The sequence below is a fragment of the Aethalodelphis obliquidens genome, unplaced genomic scaffold (genome assembly GCF_003676395.1).
Source record: "Aethalodelphis obliquidens isolate GAN/ISIS:26980383/991018 unplaced genomic scaffold, ASM367639v1 scaffold26, whole genome shotgun sequence".
Lineage (NCBI taxonomy): Eukaryota > Metazoa > Chordata > Mammalia > Artiodactyla > Delphinidae > Aethalodelphis > Aethalodelphis obliquidens.
In genome coordinates this window covers 13,927,406-13,948,311 of record NW_020837970.1, presented here as the reverse complement: position 1 = coordinate 13,948,311, position 20,906 = coordinate 13,927,406, and the positions used below count along the sequence as shown (strand labels likewise).

Here is a 20,906-nt window from a genome sequence, read left to right as displayed (position 1 = left end):
CCAGGGACACCCCTGACCAGTGCCATGTTAAACCCAGTATCTCAGAAATTCTGAAAAAATCATTTCTGAGCAAGTAAACTTTGTTCCTTTGACCACCCAAATCTCCTCCTCCCTTCCCTGCTTCTCAGTTTTAATATCCTAGATCCTCAGGGTCACCGGGTCAGAGATGGAGCCACAGAGGAGAGAAGGAACAGTGAGATGAAGACTTAACTCCCCGGAGAGGGTCTTCCTAAAACCATCTGCCCAAAACGAACAAGGAGGAAGACGCCAAGAGGACACAGTTCTAGGCTCAGCTTTTCCACAAATGATGCAACTTCAGGCTAGTCGCTTTCCCTCCCTGGGCCTTTGTTCCCTCATCCGTACAACGGGGACAATGCCAGCGTCCCCACCCAGGGTTGTGGTGAGGATGGAACGCTCCCAGCTCCTGAGAAACTGGGCGAGCACTGCTCAGCTCTTCCCTGTCTAGTGGGACTTGGCCCCGCTCGGATCCCTGGTCCCTCTGCTCTTCGGGGCAAGGGCCAGCCTAGCTCATCTCTGGGGAGCCCTTGCTCTGCGTTCTGAGCCACCTGCAGTCCCCGCATCCCAGGGACAAGCGCCCCAGCCCCGACCTGTACTCGGCTCCCCAGCCCTTGACGAAGCTCATGCGGATGGTGCACATCCGGGTCAGCTGGTACACGGCCTCGAAGCCCTGGTTGACAGACTGAGCCAGGAGGGCGGCAAACTCCTGGTTGTTGAAGATCTTCAGGTTGCATCCTGCCAACAGAACAAAAACAGTGCTCGTGGGGACGAAGAGTGCACTTGTCCGGAGCTCCTCTCCTGGCTAAAGCCCCCCACCCCACCCCCAGGGTCACCCGGACCAGTGTTCCCACATTAGCCACAGATTCCACACTCAGCACCACACTGGGGGCGAGCCCACGTGGTCCCTGCCCGTGAAGCCATCACCGCCTCGATGGGGAGATGCAGCTGACACAGGTGAGGGGGGAGAGTTAAACAGTGGCCCATAGCTCCAGTTCCCAGAGCTGTGGGAAGGCTGAGGAAGCCAGTAAAGTGAGCCCAGGAACAAGGGAAACAGTTGGGAGAGGTGGGCCCTGCCTTGGGCGAAGGGGCCAAGGCAAGACTCCAGGGAACAGAGGCAGCAGGGTCACAAGCCTGAAGGCCCACGTAGTGTACAGGTATGGCCGACCTCCTGGGGAGCAGGAGTCCTTGCCCTTTGATGGAGGGAGCACCAGAGAAACAGGCCAGCTGAGAGGCTACCCGGCCTGCCGTGCCAACAGGAGTTCGGCAGAGGGTCCTGGGCACCTTCCACCTGGGCTCCTCCAACAAATCCACCTCTGCCCGGGCCAGGAGGCAGCGAGAGATCTGGGCCACATCTCGGCCTCTGGGCACGAGGCTGGGGTGGGGTGACGTTCTCGGCAAAGTGAAGGTGTGTACCTAACTCCAGGCATAAAACCAGAGACAGGCACACATAAAGTTTACCGTAAATCTCTTGTTCGAAGTCCTACCGCCTGAGTGCCAGGAATGTGTCAATCAGAGAAATAAAAGACAAAAAAGAGCACATGCCAAAAATGCCCGAAAAGGTGAGCTGAGGTGACACTAACGGGCCAGCACTGGGCCCCTTGGCTTGCTGCGTGACTCTGGGCTGGTCACTTTCTCTTCTAAGCCCGTGTCTCCCTTGTGAAAGGAGAGGCTGGCCTCAGAGGCCCCCCAGCTCTGACATCCCATGAGATAACATCCAGCACCACAGCCAGCTCTGCCGGAACCAGAGAGAGGGAGAGGGCGGGGCCGGGGGATGGGCACAAAGCCAAGTGCGCATCTGGACTTCCTCTTCTCATTTTCTCTGAGGGGAAGAGGGGTGAAGCAGAGCCCAAGGTGAGTTCCGGTCCCCCGCCCAGCAAGCAGCAAAGAAGCACACAGCCCTAGGCTCATCCTGGCTCAGCCACTTACTAGCTGTGTGTCCTTTGCAGGTAGCTTAACCTCTCTGAACTTGTCTCCTCAGCATGCCTCCTCGCCTGAAGAGCTAGAATAACTGGTGAGGACTACGTGAGCCCCAAGGTAGCCGTGTGCTCTGTAAACGCAACCACACGACGTTCCAGAAATGGAGAGCACCACGAGCATCTCAAACTCTTTGCATTCTTAAGTTGATCCAGCCCATGACCCACCGCTCCACCACCACCTGCTACTTAGTGAGCAGGAAGACATGCCACACACACGCCGCAGGCAATGGACTGAGCCACACACTCTACCCAGTGGGCACAGTCCACGCTCTGCGGCTGCGCGCCCTGGGAGAAGGGGGCTGCGGCAGGGGCTTTCTGCCTCAGCTTTCTAAGTAAAGAGGCCTTGGATGAGATCAGCCACCTGCCTGGTCATCCACCCAGGCCTGGTCCTGTCCAAGCCACCCTCTGGGGTGAGCCTGCCACCCCTTGGAGTACAGGTGGGATTCGTAGCCCTACTCAGAAAACCCTCAACAGTCCCCCTGAATAAAAGCAAAACTTTCTCATGTTCTTCCGTGGCCTGGTCCCATCATGTTTTCTAAACGTGTCGTTTAAATGGCCTCCACTGCAGGCAGAGTGCAGCCCACGTGTGCCCTGCCCTCCATCACCTCTGGGCCTTCGCCCATATCGTTCCCTCTGCCTGGGATGCCCTCACGGTCCTCGCCCCACCATCACCCTATGCCTAATGCTTACCTACTGCTCCAAGCCCAAATGCCTTCTCCTCCATGAAGCCTTTCCTGATCCATCCTAACAGTTAAATGTGTTTCTCCCCTTGGATCCAAGAGCACGTTACCTGTGCTGCTTGCACGGTGCGTAGCACCCTCCCTCGTATTAAACACATTTGTGTCTTTGCCTTGCACACTCAGCTGATGGGTAAGGTCTGTGGGGAAAGCAGAAGGACTTTCTGCACCCCTCCATCCCCCTACAGCATCTGGCATGGCTTTAGGAAGGAAGGGAGGGAGGGAGAAAAGGAAGAAAGCAGGCATACTATCTTAGCATCTATGCACACAGGCAATAAACAGGTACCCAGAGATCAAAGGCAGATGTGTCAGATGCTGCGTCTGCTCCCCGAAGGTTCGGGGAGGTCACAATAAGACAGCAAGGCAGAAAACCCAAGGGAAGCATCTCCAGATTGTCAGTGCGAACACCCATGAGGAGAAAAGGGAAGAGAGGAGAAACCTTTTTAGCATCCCAGGCATGTGCCGCAGAGGAGAGGACCTCAGGGAAAGGGTGGGTATGTCGGTGGTGGTACCTGGTGGGATCTTGCAGACGGTGGCTGGGTGCCAGCCGTAGCGCTGGTTACAGTTGGGAGACTGGACAAAGATGGCACTGTCGCTGAGGCACTCCGCGAAGACCTCGCCTCCGATGTAGTACAGCCGCACGCCTCGCCCTAGAGAGATTCGGGTCAGAGTGGTCCTGGCACCAGCTGAGGCTACCAGAGGAGGCAGAACTGCAGCCGATGCTCCAAGTGACTGGTTCTCTGCCAGGGTCACCAGGCAAACGGGGCCCAGAGCCCAAGCCTAAACACACGGGGAAGTGATGGGTGACGCTAGGCTGCCAAAGCTGGGGAGGCAGACGACGAGAGGAAAGAGCATGGGTAAGTCTTAACAGCAGCCTCTGCCGATGACCTGCCATGGGCCTCGGCCAAGTTACTCAGCCGCTGAGCCTCAGTTTCTTCATCTGTAAGATGGGGGTAACAAGCATACCTACCTCATGGGGCTGCTGTAAGACACACAGCAAGTGCCTGGTGAGCAGTAGTTGCTGCTGCTGCTACTACTACTAGGTCCCTTCCCCCTCCAAGATTCAGAAACTCATTTAGTCAGCCTGCAGATCTCCTCCTGAGGCAGCAGATACCCCAGGAGCCCTTCACTGCAAGGGATGGCTTAATTAGTGCCACTCCCTGTAACCTTTCTCCCCTCGATGCATTTTTCTAAAACATTCCATAGCTTTATATCATTTACTTTCCCTTCATCTCTTAAATCCACTCCAGATGGACAGAAATTATTTTTAAATTGGCTCTGCAATTCAAGCAAGTTATATAAACCCTCTGACAACGAGTCTCCGCTCAGCCAGGGGATGTTCTCTTCTCCTGCCTGGAAGGTCTTTGTTCCCACTCCTGGGGGCAGAGGCCCAGAGGGCCGGGGAATGGAGCCAGCTTTCACAGGCGCAACGTGGAGTGGGATGGAAACCAGACGACCGGCTGCAGGCCTGCCTCCTCGTCCCACCACTGTCCTCGTCCCACCACTGTCCCCGGCCCCGCCGCTCCCCAGTTCTTCCTGGCTCAGTGCTACAGGACTTGGCGGCTCACAGACACCAGGGTGCTGACAGACTCGGGGGCCACTAGGAGGCGCCCTGGAGTTATGTCGGTCAAGAGCGGGAGGCGGAGGTGGGAAGACCCAGACCCAAAGAACAAAAATGTTTGGGTAATTTTTGAAATGTTATACTTAAATATAGAAAAGTATAAAGTGGGTAAGTAAACACCTGTGTATACCACCAAGGATCTTTTTAAAAGAAAACAAGTAGGAAGCTGTCTGGGAAGGATGCAGGCTCAGGGGCAGGAGGGGGCTCTTTGTCACCGACTGTGTTACACACTTGCTGAGTGGCCTCTGCAGGGCTCTGCCCCTCCCTGGGCATCAGGTTATCATTCCCTGGAAAATAGGCGCACTGGCGCAGGCCCATGGCTTCCAAACTTTTCTTGACTGTAAAACCCTCTGTCCAAATGAAATCTTCTGTGAAGGCGCAAGATATAATACAAACGAGCAGAGGTGCTCTGGTTCACATGTGCCCAGACCCCTGCTGCCCTGCCCAGCTCCTGAGTTTACTCTGGAATCCCTTGGCCACCCTGCGTGCCCTCAACAATGTCTGAGAATACCCACCATCTCTACACCATCTCTGTGGCCCTTCTAGGACTCTGGATCGCAAGGCTGTGAACATCCCCAGCACGATAATTTTATGAGCAAACCAAGTGACACACAGCAAGGCTTCCTCCTCCCTAAACTAAGTGATCTTTCACCACGTGCTAGGTGTCGGGAGAGAGTGTTAGCAGCAGTGGTGTCCCGGAGGCGGGCAATACTGGTCTCTCCACCTCTTCTAAGTTCCTAGAACAATCATATATGAAGTGAACAAAGAGAATATCATTCCTCCAAGGTGGACTATATACTCGTCCACCTATCAGTACTTCAAGGGTATTTTTATTAAGAGAATTGCACGGTTGCCTTTCTCAAGAAAGTCAACTGTCCTCCTCTGTGGCTCTCAAATTTTCAGAAATGGTCTCTGAGTGGGAACGATCAAGCAACCGCAACTCTACCTGTCTGGCCCCTAAACAAGGCAATACGCAGCCTGGGGGACGGGCACGGGGGAGGCGCACAGTGGTGGCTGGTGGGTTCTGGCAGGGGCTGTGCTGGCTGGGGCGCGGGGTGGTGTCACAGGGGGGAGCGCGGCCGCCCCTTACCGATATGCCTCCGCGTCAGCTCCACGGCCGCGTTCCTGTTGACATTTGAGAGCAGCCCCAGGCAGAAGCGCTCTGAGTTGGAGGGATCGGTGAAGCCATCCACTGTCATGGACGGCTGTGAGGCGTGGAATGTCTCCCCGACACGCTGGTTGAGCTCGTAGTAGGAGATGGAACACCAGAAGGCCGGCTCGCAGTAGGTGACGGGCTGCAGGTCTGAGGAGACAGGCCGGGCCGCTGGGTCAGGGGGCCCCCCAGCCCCTGAGCTCCTGGATGGGGTCCCCTAGATGCTCCAGAAGCCTGTTTCCCCACCTCTCAGGGCATTAGAATCCCCCCACCCTCACCCTTTTACTGTGTAAAACTTGCAGGATCCAGTGGGACAAAATCCTCAGGTGTTGGGAGAAGCATTCCACTGGCCTTGGTACTTTTTATTTAGTTGAGCTCACAAAGGCCCTGCCCCGCCCGGCCTGGCCTTGGGTTGAAGTAGTCTTCAAGGAGGTGCTGGGTCAAACCCAAAAGGCCCTGAGACCAACAAGCACCTGGCTAAACGCACTGGACAGGCCAGGAGTGCCCACTGCGGTCTGGCCACACCATCTGCCTCTCTCCCAAGGTCCCCAGAGTAACCCATGCTGATCTCTGCCTCCCAGAAGGGCTTGCAGCTTCTGGCTCTGCCTGGTCGTGGGCTAACTCCTAGCCTGTCGGGCGGCAGCGTCCAAGCCTGTGAAATGACAAGGCTGGTGCGGCCCAGGGGGTCGCGTCTACAGCCACACAGGCACCGTCTACAGAGTGAACTGGGTCCCTGCCTCTTATTGCGGAAACTATCTTCCAAATGTATCCAGATGCCATCTGTCGGGGTGGCTAAGACACAAACTCACCTAAAAGCAGCTCTGAATTTATCCTAGTTGGCAGTCTGTGTCTCGGTCAAGGGCTCCTCAGAGCAAACTGCTGGTTCTCAGAAGAGGTGGGAACCCCTGAAACAGAGGTTTCCCCTCACGTGCCTCCACGTTACCTTTCCCGTGATTCCCTACGCCTCCTGTCACCTCCAGCTGTTCCAGGCTCCACACCTGCCCAGGTACCCCTGCCCTCCTCCTGCCCGTCTGTGTGTCATCTCCCACCTTAGGGTCCATCCTCTTGGCCCTGAGCCGGGCCCTCGTCCTTCCTCACTTGCAGCGGTGCCACGCCTCTGACAGGACTCCCCAGCACTCCAGCCAGCCCTTCCAGCTGCTCCTCTGCTCTGCACTGCTCCCCGGGCCACATCCTGCTCTCTGCCTACCATCTGCTGGCGAATCAGGGATTCTGCTGCTCTCATTCCTCCGCCTCAGACCTCCAGCCTGAGTCACTTGCTCTGGCTCTTACATAGACGTGGAGCCGCCTGGTCACTCAGGGCGTGACTTTGTGGGAGCCAGTGAGAGTGATGGGAAGGGCTCGCCGTGCCAAGTCTCAGCACTGGCCCGAGACCCCTGCTCACCGCCCGCCGGGCAACTTCCCGGAGCGAGAACCCACGAGAACCACTGCTCAGCTCACCAGACCTCTGAAAGTGCGTAAAGCCCAGGAGAGGCCCGGGTCCCCCTGCAGGGCAAAGTGGCCCTGATCTCCTTCTGGGGTCTACGCCCATGATCCCGTCTAAGGGTAAAGAGAAGGTCAGCACACACGGGAGGAGCTGCAGCCCGTGACATCCCTGCACTCAACACACCCAGGAAGAGTCAGCTAGAGGGTCAGGACACCTACATCAGGTTTCTCAACCTCGGCACTCCTGAGATTTGGGGCCAGATAATTCTCTGTGGGGAGAGGGTTCTGTGCACTCTAGGATGTGCACAGCATCCCTGGCCTCTACCCACCAGATGCCGGCGGCACACATCCATCTCACCGTCCCAGCGGTGACAGTAAGAAATGCCTCCAGACATTGCGAGAAGTCTTCCACGGGGCAAAACAGGCCCCAGTTGAAAACCACTGCCCTGGACGCTTGACCAGGTCATGGAGCACAAGCTTCAAGGCCAGATGGACCATCGTCCACCCTCTGCTCAGACACGGACCAGCTGTGTGCCGCTGAGCAAACCAGTTAAGCTCTGAGTTTCAGTGTCCACATCTCCCCCCGGGTCACCAGAGCGGAGAATCTCCTTTATCACCAGGCGCTGTTTGTGGATGGACTGAGATAATTCAAGGGGAGAGCGGGGCACACATCCAGCACTCAATAAATGGTGTTAACAGAAATTATAATAATTTTGGTTCTATGAACTTGCAGAGATCCTGTTCTTGTCCTGACCTCCATCCGAAGGGAGCGAAGTGTCCTTGCCCCTCCTTCCCTTGCCAGGGCCCACACTACTTAATGGTGAAAGTGGTGTGGTGGGGCAGGAGTGACCATGGCCCGCGGCCAGTGCCCCCGAGGCTGGGCTGAGCCACGCCAGCCACATCCGGCTCTGGCTTTGCTCGATGCTTGACATTCCAATGAGATAAGCTATATTCTAAACAATGTGGTCACTAAAATGTGAGCTATGTTGCTTTGGAAACCTTAAAAAAAAAAACAACCACCACCACCTAAGAAATCCAAGTGCACTCCGAGCCTTCAAAGTGGTCTGGCAACGTGTCAGGGCCAAGAGGTACTGGGGAATTCCCAGAGGCAAGCTCTGCTGACCCTGCTGTGCAACCTGAGGGACATGACGTCCCTCTCTGGCCTCAGTGGCCCAGTCTGAACAGTGACTGCAGTGTACTGGAAGCCACTGAAAGCAGACCATGTAGGTCACGGTGTTTCTGGCATGGGTCACCACGAAGAGGCAGCTATGGCTGATCTGGGCTGGCCTTGGCTTCTCTAGCCAAGTACAGAACAGAGCCGTCTTCATCTCCAAATTATAAAGCCTTTTCCAGCACCCCCTGGGCTTAGTCCAGGCAGAAGTGAGCGAGCTAGGCTCCCAGGAACACTGACTCAGCCCACCCATCAAAAGAAGAGAAGCCAGCAGGCCACCCATTGGGTAACGTGGGGCCAGAACCATATTCTGGGCACGTGTGGGCTGCAAGGTGTCTCGGAATCAGAGAGAGGCTTGGGGTCCTAGCCCAAGAGGCCCTCCCAAGCAGATCTGAGCCCTTATCTAAACATGCCTGCAACTCACAGACACTCACTGAACAGTGCTGTGGGAAACACAGGATGCAGGAGCCTGACACATAATTAAGAAGATGCTGGTTGGGGGAACAGAGCAGTCAGGCCAAGGCAAAGTCTGCAGGCTGCCATTTCAGAGAGTGCTGTTTGGACGAGCCGACCTACATTCAGAAGCAGCACCGCAGCCATGCACTTACTGTTGTCTGCAAACAACTGACAGTCACCTCACTCCCTCCCATCATCCCTCGGTGCTTCCTCAAGGCATTTCTGTAAGAGGAGCTGCAGACCCAAGTATGATCACCACCTCTGGGTTATGCCTTATTTTAAACTTTATTTTAAACTTCACGTATGCCCTCATTTCTTTCCTACCAAAGGACTTATCCAGACCATGGTTCCGAACAAGACAAAGTCAGGACCCTGGAAAAGAGAAGACTATAAACAGGCTAACCATGAAGTTACAGCTCCTGAAAGAGCACTCCGCTTGGGTCTAAGCTTCCTAGCAGACAAGGCAAAAAGGGAGCATAATATGCTACATGGCTCTGGTTGGTGGACAGACAATTCTTACTAGTTCTGCAGGGGAAACAAAACTTGTCCTGGGCACTAAATCTTTTTTTTTTTTTTTTTTTGCGGTACGCGGGTCTCTCACTGTTGTGGCCTCTCCCGTTGCAGAGCACAGGCTCCGGACACGCAGGCTCAGCGGCCATGGCTCACGGGCCCAGCCGCTCCGCAGCATGTGGGATCTTCCCGGACCGGGGCACGAACCCGTGTCCCCTGCATCGGCAGGCGGACTCTCAACCACTGCGCCACCAGGGAAGCTGGGCACTAAATCTTAAATGACATCTTCAGGTGGCTACTCCTCCTCCATATCAATCAGTCCAGCCAGCCAACCTACCCTAGTTTCAAGAGTTTCCCAACAAACGCAGAAGCAATTTTATGTAAGGTTGCTTCTGAGAACCCTGAACATATGCCACTCACAGGCTCCTCTGGGAGGACAACTCTACAGGGCAAAGTGACCTGCCCCAGTGGAAAGTGGTTTCGCTTCTCTAGCCAAGGACTCAGCACACCTGGAGTGGCAGCTGATGGCGTGTGCCCAAGGCCTTCCCTTCAAACGCTTCTGCTCTCTGCCAGACTGCTGAGTCTGTGCCAATCTCTCTTCCTGCAGCAGAGGCGTTGCAGACGCAGGAGCCTCCCGCTGCAGCCGTGCTCGGCCCCCTGTCCCCACCGGTGCGGTGTCGGCCAGACCACTTGAGGAGCACGGGGCACTTAATTCTCGACTGGCCCCCTGCCAGCCTAACGCATTGGCTGGCTTCGGCTCTGAGCCCGATTCCAAGCTGGCACTGACTTTCTGTTTTGTTTAAGGAAAAGAAAACAGAATAAAACCCAGAAGGCAAAGGGATGCCTATTAAAAACATGTGCGAGAGATCCAAATCCGGTAAACGAAAGGGGCGGGGGGAGGTCGGAGCGGGGAAATTAACTTTCTACTATACATCGAAAGCAGGGACTGGGCGAGGGCCGGGAGCAGCGACGCTGTAAAGCTAAAGGTCAGAACACAAACGGCTGCCTTAGTCTGCGCCCTGCTCACCTGCGGAAGGCGGCTCTGCCTCAGGCCAGGAGGCTTCCACGCCCCAACCCCCACGTGCACTTCCCCTGCCCGGACTGCTCGTCCCCCTCGTCTGCCAGGATGCAACCTTCGAGGCCCAGCGCAGGTGGCTGTGAAAATATCCTCTACGCCTGTGCCTGAGCCACCTGTGTACCTGAGGGTTAGGTCCCTGCAGGCCCAGGCCAGCTGTGTCCCAGCAGCCGGGCACCAATGCCAACTTGTCTCACCAAGGATTAGGCAACAAACCCAGTTTTACACAGAAAAGACCCCACGCTCTTTCAACCTAGGACCAGTTTACTGAAACCAAGAACAGTGGAAAAGTCTAAGAGCTGGACGGACCCTCGGGAGCGTGACGGTCCAGCCGACAGCCGACGTCCTGCGGTGAAGATGCCTGCCTGTGGTGTCCCAAGCTTATGGAAGATTAAAGCCCAACGAGGCCTCAGAAAAGAACGTCTGCAGCCACCCAAGACACCTGGGATCGGGTAGGGCCTGTAACGTGGGCCCCTGCCCTCTCTCGGGGCCCAGGGGTCCTCCTGCTACTCTGCCACCAGGGCCCCCTTCTCCTGGCAGGAGAGGAAGTCAGCCTCAGCCCAAGGTCCTCGGGGAAACCATCACCTCCTTAAACTCCAGCTCAGCCGCTGCCCCAGGGCATTCCCTGGTACCTCGTTTCCCCCAGTCAGTCTCGGCCCCTCCCGAGATGTCTCACTTTAAAGCAGAGAACAACTTTACTCACCAGCAGGATCCAGCTCGTTATCTTTCTTCTCTCTCTCCGCCTCCCTCCTCCTTCCCCTCCATTTGCTCCAATCCTTGACCTAAATCCTTAGGAAATTCCAGGTGACTCATCCGGCATGATGTGTAATAACAGGAACATCACCTGCTCACATCCCTTCCCTGCAAAACAAAGCCCTGGGACCTCCCCAGAGCCTGCCCCTGGCCAGAAGCTGAGCTGCCTTTCAGTCACTCATGGGGCGCCTCCACGAGGCACCCCAAGTGGCTTTACTGTGGCAGGAGGTGCAATCTTTTGCCTGGAGGAGGGAGGAAATGAAGCAGCAGCCCCATGTCCTATGCTTGCTTTCTTTTTGTATAATAACTCCTTTACTAGAAATAATAGGTGTCCTGAGATGCCCTGTCTCTCTCCGGGGAGAACTCTCCGCGTGCCTGTCAGCATCCTACTGTTTGGGACATGCCAGCCACAAAGGAGAAACGCAGAGGCAGCTGCTGCGTGCTGCCCACCCCACCACCCTTTTATCCCCAAAGGATGCCCTTGAACTCACGAGGAGTTCTCTTCTCACTTCTCACCTCTTCAGAACTCGCCCACTGTGTCCTTCAGCACCTCCTCCCCTCCCTGAGGCCCCATCCTCCACCTGACCCTCAGCCTCTTCCCGAGAGGGTCCCGTGAGTCTGTCTTCAGCCCTCTTTCCTTCTTGAGCTGGGTCTCCCTCTCCACTGAATCCATCCACTCCCAGGACTTCAGCCAAACCTTCATCAGTGTTTCCAAAGTGAGATCTATGGGAGGGTCAATGGGATCGTAAGAGAAAAGTGTTCCAACAGCGGTTGGACCCGTGGGAGAAACGCTGGACCAAACAGGCCTCCTTTCTTCAGGACTCTCAGAGGCTTTACGCTGCGGGTGCCCTGGGGGCCCCAGGAGGGGGCACAGTATAGGCTTTCCAAACTCATTTGATGACAAAATCATGTCTCTGACTCCACTCTGGGCAAGGCTGTCAAACATGCTAATGGCTTCCAAAGCTGCACCTCCAGCCGCAGCCTCTCTCCTGACCGTCCTGCCGCTTCCTGGACACAGGCAAGCACCGGCATCTCCCTGTCACCCTTCGCCCCAAACGCCGTCCCATCTCCTGGGGCTCTGCCTCAGTTAAGCTGAAACGTCATCGTTTTCCCAGTTAAAGCTGATCAATGAATGCCAACGATTCATGACACTCTTAAACGCCCTCTCCTCTCCTGCTGCCATTTCTCTAAAGCATTCATCTCAGCCTCCTTCAGCGCTACAGCTTCCTAAGTGGGTATTTTGGGGGGGTGGGTAGCCCCAGTAATTTCCCCTAAATTTTAAATTCCACACAGTGGCCAGATTAATCATTATGAAGCTGCCGTCAGATAACCACCAACCCCCAACTCAGAACCCACCATCTCGCCTCATCCTATAGGCAAGACGGGGCTACGTAAGGGGGGCCCTCAGGGCTCTCTTCTCAGCCCGCCAACCCCGAGCCTCATCTTCTCCACTGTGCCTCCCAACAAGCCAGCCAACAACACCGCCAGCTGTCCTCCGAGCTCACCCCACCCTTTCACGCCATTGCTTCCATCGGCAGTGTCCTTCCCTCCTTCTCTGCCTCACCGTGTCTCACCTGTCCTTCAAGGCCCAGCTCATACAGGTCATCACAACTCCAAGGTCCCCCCACCCTACTTGGCACTGTCCTCCTGGGCACATACAGTTCCTCCCTCCTGTGTGCTGCTCCCTTGGCATCGGGCACAGTGCATCACCGGTGGACAGACACCTCCAGCCACTCCACCAGACTGTGAACGCCTAAACGTCCTCCCTGGCTCTGGACCACCAGCATCAGTACCTACTAGGAACTCAGCGAATGGTGACTGAATGAGTTAACACATAGGAGACACTGGCCACCCTGGATGATGTCCCCACTGGAATGCCACGGTTTGCTCCTCTGAACCCTCAGGGTACTTCATCTGCACCTACCTCTTGCTTTAATTAATTAATTAATTTATTTATTTATTATAGTTGCAGCACATGGGATCTTTCACTGCAGCACATGGGCTCTTCATTGCAGCTTCTCGCTAGTTGTAGCACGTGAGCTCAGTAGTTGCGGCGCGAGGGATTAGTTGCCCCGCAGCATGTGGGATCTCAGTTCCCCGACCCGGGATCGAAACCACATCCCCTGCACTGGAAGGCGGACTTAACCACTGGACCCCCAGGGAAGTCCCCCCTCTTGTTTTCTATAAAAAGTATTTATCGTCCTGCCTTATTTATCCCAACAAGGCCAAAAGCACCTTCGTGTCAGGGTCTGTGACGCCTCTTTGAATTCCCCCACTTGGACTGGCATACAGTGACCAAGCAGGAAGTGCCCAGAGAATGACTGAGTGAGGAAGAGACAGGTAAGCAGGGAGGGCTCCCAGCCAGGGACAACATGGGACACCAGGGCCCTCACACCTGACATGGGTTCCCAACTGTACGTCAACAGGTGTCTCCTTGAGCCTAGTTCTTCTGAGTGAAAAGGGGGAGAGCTAGTCTAAGGGACTGAGCAAAGGCAGGGTCCTGGGGGCACAAGTTCTGGATCCCCATGGCCTGAGTTCAAAGCCAGCCTCTCCATTGTCTAGCTGCGTGAAGGGGACAAGTTCATTAACCCGTCCGTTCCTTGGTTTCCTATTCCATAAAATGAAAAATCACAGCACCACCCCCTTAGATAGTTGTTACAAAGATTCCGTTAACAGGCATGAACCACTCTGCACAACACTCAGTGAACAGCAAGTTCTCGAGAAACGTTTGCCATCTTCATCCGTCCTTTCATCCCCTTGCAGCTACGATGCCAGAGGCTGTGAGGTGGTAGGGGCCCTACCAACAGTACCGAATGGGTGAAGGCGGGGGTTCAAGGGCTGGGCAAGCAGAGAGGAAGCCGCGCCTGTCAGCGCCCGTGTCTCGCCGTGAGTCCTACCGGGGCTTGTTGGCTGACTTGTCCCCCACATTCACATCTTCCCAGCCGAGTGGCACCCCCTTCTCTGCCCACCAGGCTTGGAGGCTGTCCCTTCCTTTGGAAGAAACGGCCTAGGAATTCCTGACCCTCAGACGAGAGGCAAGGGAGAACTGTGCCAGCAGGGCACTCTGCCTCGGGGCCAAGTTCAAGAACATGCTGTCATCCTGGTCCACGCAATCTCGAGGGGAATTCACAGCGAGTACCCGCCCAGGACAACCTGCGGCCTGAACCACCAAGTCAGGCAGTGGGGCTGCCAAGGCAAGCACCAGCTCTGATGTCTGTCGACTTCAGGGCGCCCATGGCCATGGTGGGGTAAGGGCTCAGCCTCCAGAGCTGAAAGCCCAGAGTCAAGTTCACACTCATGGCCTTTAAGTTATCAAGGGTTAACACAGCTTCCAGCCTTCAGAGTTTGTGTTTAAAAACTCCATCAGTCCTTTCCCATCGGGAATGTGACCTTCCCGCTGTAGAGCCCAACACTCACAGTGGTATTATTTTACAAAGATGATAAAACAGATCCCCCAAAGTTACAGTTCACACTGCCCACTTGTCAGCCTGTATCAAAAGGTTTTCAAGCAGCTCCCCACGTTCCAAATGAGGACTTTCTTCATCTGATGCTATCAGTCAAGGACTGGGAACAACTGGGAACAAAAGCCAGGCCAATCCACTCTGATTCACCAAGCTTGGATATTAACTCCTTCTTTTCCTGAGCCACAAATCAAACCCCAGCAATACAGGCTGGAAAAGAATCAAACTCACATTTTTCTAAAGCTACCAGACCAACACAGAAAAAAAAATTCCCCTCAATAAAAACTGAACAAATATTTAATTTGTTCTGAGCCCTCCGGCAGGCCCCACGCTGAAGCCAAAGGATGCTCCTGGATTAGAAAAGTGAATCTCAGAAAAATGACCCAGAAATCAAACATCTAAGGGAAGGTTGTGGAAATGATGGCCCAGCTGCTCCAAAACATCATGAGATAATGCAAGATGATCAACGAGTCATCTAAGTACGGAAATGTGTTTACAAAATAACAATGAGGAGACAGAAGGAAAAGATGGACATGAACTATCATCTCAAAGGCAAAGCGCAAATATATGTGCCTGATCCACAAACAGCAGAGGGACCGAGATGAAACAAAAATATTTGTGTTAGGGCAGGGGGATTATGGGTAACTTGGCTTTTTTCCCCCCCCCCGAATTCCTTATATGGTACTGTTTTAAATAAAAATGACATCATTGTCAGATGAGGTGCTCAGATAAAATCCAAGTAAGTGTATCTGAAACAAGTCCCCGAAAGCCGGGGGCCGCGGTTTGCACCGCTGCCTGTGGCTTTGCGTCAAACCACACACGGATGCTTGCTGACCAGAGACCCTCGTGTCTCTCAAGCACAAGGTTCGGGGCTTTTTCATTCACTCATGTCTAACCACCTCCCTGGGGAAATACAAACCTGGCACACGGCTGCCTTCCCTGCCACCACTGTTCTCAGGTTTCCCGTTCTGTGGGTGACCCCAGAAACAATGTAACCAGAAACCTGATGGGCTGCACTGGGCAGATGGTGGGGGTCGGAGCAGGGGAGCCTCAACTTCAGGGCCCCCTCCACACACGGGCCACCAGGCAGGGCTACAGCTAGAGGGGGACTGAGTCATCCAAAGAGCTACTTACCCAAGTTATTGTGTGCTGGGGACATCGGATTCGGGGATAGGTTTGGAGAACCTAGGAGGTGAGACACAGCTGTGAGACTTCGGAAAAGACTGTTGGCCTGGGGAGCCAGAGGACAGAACGTTTGCATCAAGGTGGGGCAGGAAGAAAACCCTGGACTGAGCCTCCACGGTCCAGGAGAAGACCAAACCCCACATCCTCGCCTGTGCTTCCCCTTCCCCGGGCCCCAGCTTCCTCATCCGTGGAACCAGCGGATGAGAGGATGACCTTGGAGTCTCTTCCACAACTCGACGGTTTGATGCTTCTCACCAAGCCCCCGGGCACAGGGCTGCTGCATTCCCAGCCTGGCTGCACAGACCTCACACTGACCCTCCCTGTTAACTGAGCCCCCAGAGGGACAGAAGGAGCAGGGAAGACCCCCTCCACAGCTGCTCCAGACCCCGGGCAGCGAAGGTAAGGCTTGCAGCTGCCCAGATCTCACCAGTCTTGTTCACACGGCTCAGGACCTGCAAATACCAACGCAGCCTTTTCCCCAGGTTTCAGGAAACTCACTGAGCTGCCTCGGACACCCGACAACTCAGCAACCAGGCTGACATGATGCTACACGTGGGAAAAAGTCCTAACGACCCAATTCTTTCTACTCTAATATCGTTACTCTACCTGTTTTCTCCCCCGAAAAAAGAAAAAAACCCACAGGGAGTCAGCCTTCCGAAAACCAAGTGACTGCTCTTCCAGAAAGCAACACTGGGCTGGCCCCCCCTTTGTCCCTGCACCCATGGGGCTCCAGCTCTGGAGAGTTGCTTATTGACTGACAGCCCTGTGATTTCAGCCCCGGCTCCACCCCCTGAAGTCTACAGTCCGCACAGCTGGGCCTTAAGCTTACGCTGCCTTGAGCTGTTAACGGGGGTCCGTGCCTGCTCTTAACTCAGCTGTAACCTTCTTGAGGACCCAGGAGGAACCATGGGTTTCTTTTTCACCCCTAGCACCCAATCTTCGGAGGGATGTGGAAGAGTCACAGAAAGAGCAGAGCTTCCGAATGTGCCACGGGGTCTGGCCATGGTACCACTTATCAGCCATGGGACTTTGGCAAAGTGGTTCGACCTCTTTGAGCCTCGATTTTTTTCCCCTCGGGTATAAAACGGGGAGAATCCCACCTATCGTGTGATTCGTGGAAATGCAGTGGGATCGTGCCTATGAAAATGCCTATACCATAGCTGGTACACAGTATGTGCTCAGTAAATGTTGGTCCTCTGATTTGTGCTGGCCCGAATGACGGAGACCCAGGAAGGCAGGGGGACCTTCTCACTGGTCTCAACAGACCTGTGTGCATGTCCGGGGAGAAGCAGGGCTGGACAAGGTGATCCTCGGGCCCCACATGAGGCGCTACCACATCTCAACTGTCAGGGAAGCCAAGTCCATGAGCAACTGGACTGGTTTGAGAGAAGAGCAGAGAATAAATAGGAGACCCCCCCACGGGCTGGCTGGGGTCCACAAAGCCCAGGCACACATTCAATAAATCAGTAATGTTCACAACAGGTACACTAAGGGAGGAGAGGAGGGAGGGAGAGACAGAGAAGGTGGAGCAGAAAGGGAGGAGAGGAAGGGGAAGGGACAAGAGCTGAGAGGGTGAAAATGTGGCTGCTCGTCCCATAGAAGACCCTCTCCTTTGGTCTGTTCACTGTTTTGTTTTCTTTTTTTTTTTTTTTGCAGTACGCGGGCCTCTCACTGCTGTGGCCTCTCCCGTTGCGGAGCACAGGCTCCGGACGCGCAGGCTCAGCGGCCACGGCTCACGGGCCCAGCCGCTCCGCGGCATGTGGGATCTTCCTGGACCGGGGCACGAACCCGCGTCCCCTGCATCGGCAGGCGGACTCTCAACCACTGCGCCACCAGGGAAGCCCGGTCTGTTCACTTTTATAACAGTAAAGGCAGCCCTCGCGTTACTGCTCTTTCCTTTACTGTGCTCTGCAGATGCTGCATCTTTTACATAATGAAGGTTTGTGGCAACCCTGCGTCGAGCAAGTGTTATCAGCACGGTTTTTCCAACAGTATGTGCTCACTTCGCACCTCTGTCCCATTGTGATCATTCTCACAATATTTCTAACTTTTTCACCACTATTATGTTGGTAATGGTGATCTGTGATCCATGATCTTTGATGTTACTACTGCAAAAATGATTATGACTCGTTGAAGGCTCAGATGATGGTTAACATTTTTTAGCGATCAAGTATTTCTTAAGTAAGGTGTGTATACTGCTTTTTTAGCCATAATGCTATTACACACTTAATAGACTATAGTGTAAACATAACTTTTACATGTACTGGGAAATGAAAAATTTGTGTGACTTGCTTTAAAGTGGTTGTCTGAAAGTGAACCCACAGTATCTCGGAGGTTTGCCTGTAATCATTCCACAAACGTGAAGAGCAACCAGGAGGGAAGGGGGAAAGGAGAGGGAGAAGCAATACAGCATCTGCAGAAATGCTGCTTAGCTGGCTTGCTTCCCATGCCAGCGTTTCATAGCTGTACCCTTACAGCGGTCACTTGGCATTGAATACGGAAAGGTCTTCGAGATGCATTCCGGCTGGGTCCACACTGTCAGCCACCTACCAGGGGTGTGTCGGGGTATGTGTGCTAAACCCCAAGGGCCATGATGCCCAGGCTACATATCAAGTGACCACGTTTACAGTAAACATGCAAGTCTCCCGCATCCTCCTTTGGGGAATTACGCTCCTTCTGGGCCGCGTGCAGGGCAGGTGGCCCCACGGTGTCAGGCGGCTCTGTGTGTACAAGGCATGCCCGCCGTCAGGAGGAGGGAACATCTGCTCGGCCCCCTCCTCCTCACCCAACCACACGCAACACAGTGCACATGCGATGTGGCAGCTGGGGTTCAATTCAAGAAACTGCTGGTCTGGAGCCAATTTGGCCCCTTAACAAATGAGGCGGGAACATCTGGAGATGTGGCTGGAGATGACTGGGCTGGGTCCCTCACGGCAGGAACACACAGATCACATTTGGTCATCACATAAAAATCGATGCTTTGGGGCCTCGACTGCCACTAGCAAAGACCCTGCCTCTGTTTTGGCTCTCCTGAGCTATTTCAGGTGATGGAGCCCACCCTCCATCCTACTGCCGGCAGCATCTCGTCTGCTTAAAGGCTGTGGGGGCTCCTCCTCAGCCCCCGGCCACACTCGAAGGCTTGAGTGCGGGGCCCTCCTGTCTCTGGAGGAGTACGCTCCAGCCACCCCAGAACTCACCAGCTCTCCTGCCCACGCCCCCGACTCTGCCTGGTACACCCTCTACCTGCCCTGATGGCCTGGCCAAACCCTACACGTCTCCGACATTCCACTCGAGAGAAGCCTACACTGCGAGGTGATGCTCGGCACCCCCAACGCCCCGTCCCCAGGCTGGGTCACGTGGCCCCGCTCTGTGCCCTGATGCCACACGGCCTGCTCTATCAGGGCACATATGAGAAGGCACGGTGACTGCGGGCTGTCTTGTCGGTCTCCCCCACGAACTGTGAGCGGCTTCGCTCCTCCTCTGTCCCAGACCCGAGCCCAGTGATTGCTCTGTACATACTGGATGGAGGGACAGAGGGAGGCATGGGGGAGGGCGGGCACTCAGGCTTAGGAGCAGAGCCCCACGAGACTCTGACCTGCGTCCATGCTGTGGTTCATCTGGTGGTCACTGGTCTCTCCATCTTCACTCAAGTAGCCTGGTGGTGGGGTTTCTGGGAATTGAAAGGAAGGTGGTTCATTAAATGCCCTCTCTGGTTTGCCTCTTGAGATGCCCTTTGCAAACTCACACATTCACACCATTATGCCAGGGGGAGGGCGCCGAGGAGCTCTGGGCCTTAGATCCCTGGCTCCCACCTTCCTCATGCCCTTCTTCCTTCCTGCTCCCCACCTGGATCATGACCACCTTTGTTCACACCATCCCTGACTCCCAAGTCTGAAATGCCTATTCCTACAGCCTCTGCCGGGCTAAACTTCTCCCCATCCCTCAAGGTTAGGTTTAAGCTCCGCCTCCCTCTCAGGGAGGCAGTGGACTCACCCCTGCCTCACCCATCTCTGTCCTCTGAAGGGCAACAGCCTCAAAGCGCCCTTTAGCTTTACTATCTACCCGTGTGCAGATCCATGGTTATCTGCTGTCTCGAGAGGATGTCTTAGCTCCCGAAGTGGGATGCAAGTTCCATGACAGCAGAGATTGCGATCTATTTCTCTGAATGACCCCCAGACCCCGACTCAGCTCTCTGCTTTGCTGGATGAACAGAGTGGGCAACCTACCTCTAGGGACCCGCACCACCTGTGAAGGATCTGTAAGCCTGGATTTGTAAAGCGGGTCCCTCCTTAACGCTCTGACCCACGCGCAAAGGCCCGCGGTCAACCTCAGCACGGTGAGCTCACTCAGGGTGAAAGGCGCGTCCAAACTAGCCAGCTCTGAAAGTAAGGCGGCACATCGCTGCCCGGCCACCTGCGCTGGGACTGGCTAAGCTCCGCCAAGCACTTTTCCTGGACGCCCAGAGTGCTGGTGATTCACACATTATTTGCATGTAAATGAGGGGCTTCTAAAAACATTTGCACTCTGCCGGCACAGCCCACTTCTCCCAGTGGAATAAAACCTCCCACCCAGCTTGTAACCCTCCCCGGGCTTACTTACAGGGCCAGTTCTCCGCACACTGCCCGGCCCTCAGCCCTCTGCTCGCCCGCTGCCTCTGCAGCCCCCAGACTGTCGGGGATCCTGCCTGAACTCCAGCCCCGGCCGCGAGGGCGGTGAGAGAAACACAGCGTTGCTATTTCCGCTTCCAAAATAAATGACTGCACTGAGGCCCGGCGGGAGGGTCACGCCGCCGCTCCTCCGTGCCAAGAAAAGCATCATTAGCGAGTGGGGAGCCAAGGCCACGGGTCCTCTCCCCACAGGGATGCAGTTCTGAGTCAGGGGCCTCGGCCCAGCGTGTGTGCAGAGACCCGGTGACGGGTCTATCTGGCCCCCGCCCCCTGGGCCGGCCTCACTGCCCACGTGTGCATACCTGGAATATTGCTCTGGGGCTCGATGCCGGCAGGGAAGTTAGTGTTTTCGGGGATGGAATGGCTGTAGTCGTCCAGCGGGGGGAACTCGGCCGGGATCTCTGTGTGGCGTGGCACCAACACAGGAGGTAGAACTGTCCAGAGGAAACAGAGCAGAGGTGGATCAGAGTCGACGCCAGGCTGGCACCAAAGCCCCTGCACCCCCAAATGCACCACAGGCCCTTCCTCACAAAGAGGACTGGGAGAGAGGGGAAAGGGGGAGGGAGAAGGGGGAGTGGGGTATAGAAAGGGGGTAGAGGGAAGGGGAGACAGGGAAAAGGGGAGAGGGGGAAGGGGGAGAGGGAGGGGGAGAGGGGGAAGGGGAGAGGGAGGGGGAGAGA

The 20,906-nt window shown here is 55.3% G+C and overlaps 1 protein-coding gene and 1 long non-coding RNA gene across 5 annotated transcripts in view; one reads left to right on the top strand and one right to left on the bottom strand.

Annotated features, from left to right (window-relative positions):
- SMAD3 (SMAD family member 3) overlaps positions 1–20,906 on the bottom strand; it is a 119,685-nt gene that overhangs the window by 6,488 nt on the left and 92,291 nt on the right. For all 4 annotated transcript variants that reach the window (XR_003436413.1, XM_027123411.1, XM_027123412.1 and 1 more), the window contains exons 3-8: positions 20,529–20,660; positions 19,155–19,229; positions 15,509–15,559; positions 5,443–5,655; positions 3,244–3,381; positions 609–753 (exon numbers count right to left, since the gene is read on the bottom strand). Coding sequence is in view for 3 of the 4 variants with exons in the window: in XM_027123411.1 (XP_026979212.1) it covers positions 609–753; positions 3,244–3,381; positions 5,443–5,655; positions 15,509–15,559; positions 19,155–19,229; positions 20,529–20,660 (754 nt within the window). In the remaining variant the exon portion in view is untranslated. The remainder of the gene's footprint in view (positions 1–608; positions 754–3,243; positions 3,382–5,442; positions 5,656–15,508; positions 15,560–19,154; positions 19,230–20,528; positions 20,661–20,906) is intronic.
- On the top strand, positions 760–2,501 carry LOC113629170 (uncharacterized). Its single transcript, XR_003436415.1, has 2 exons — positions 760–972; positions 1,997–2,501. It is a non-coding gene; the product is annotated as an uncharacterized LOC113629170 (long non-coding RNA).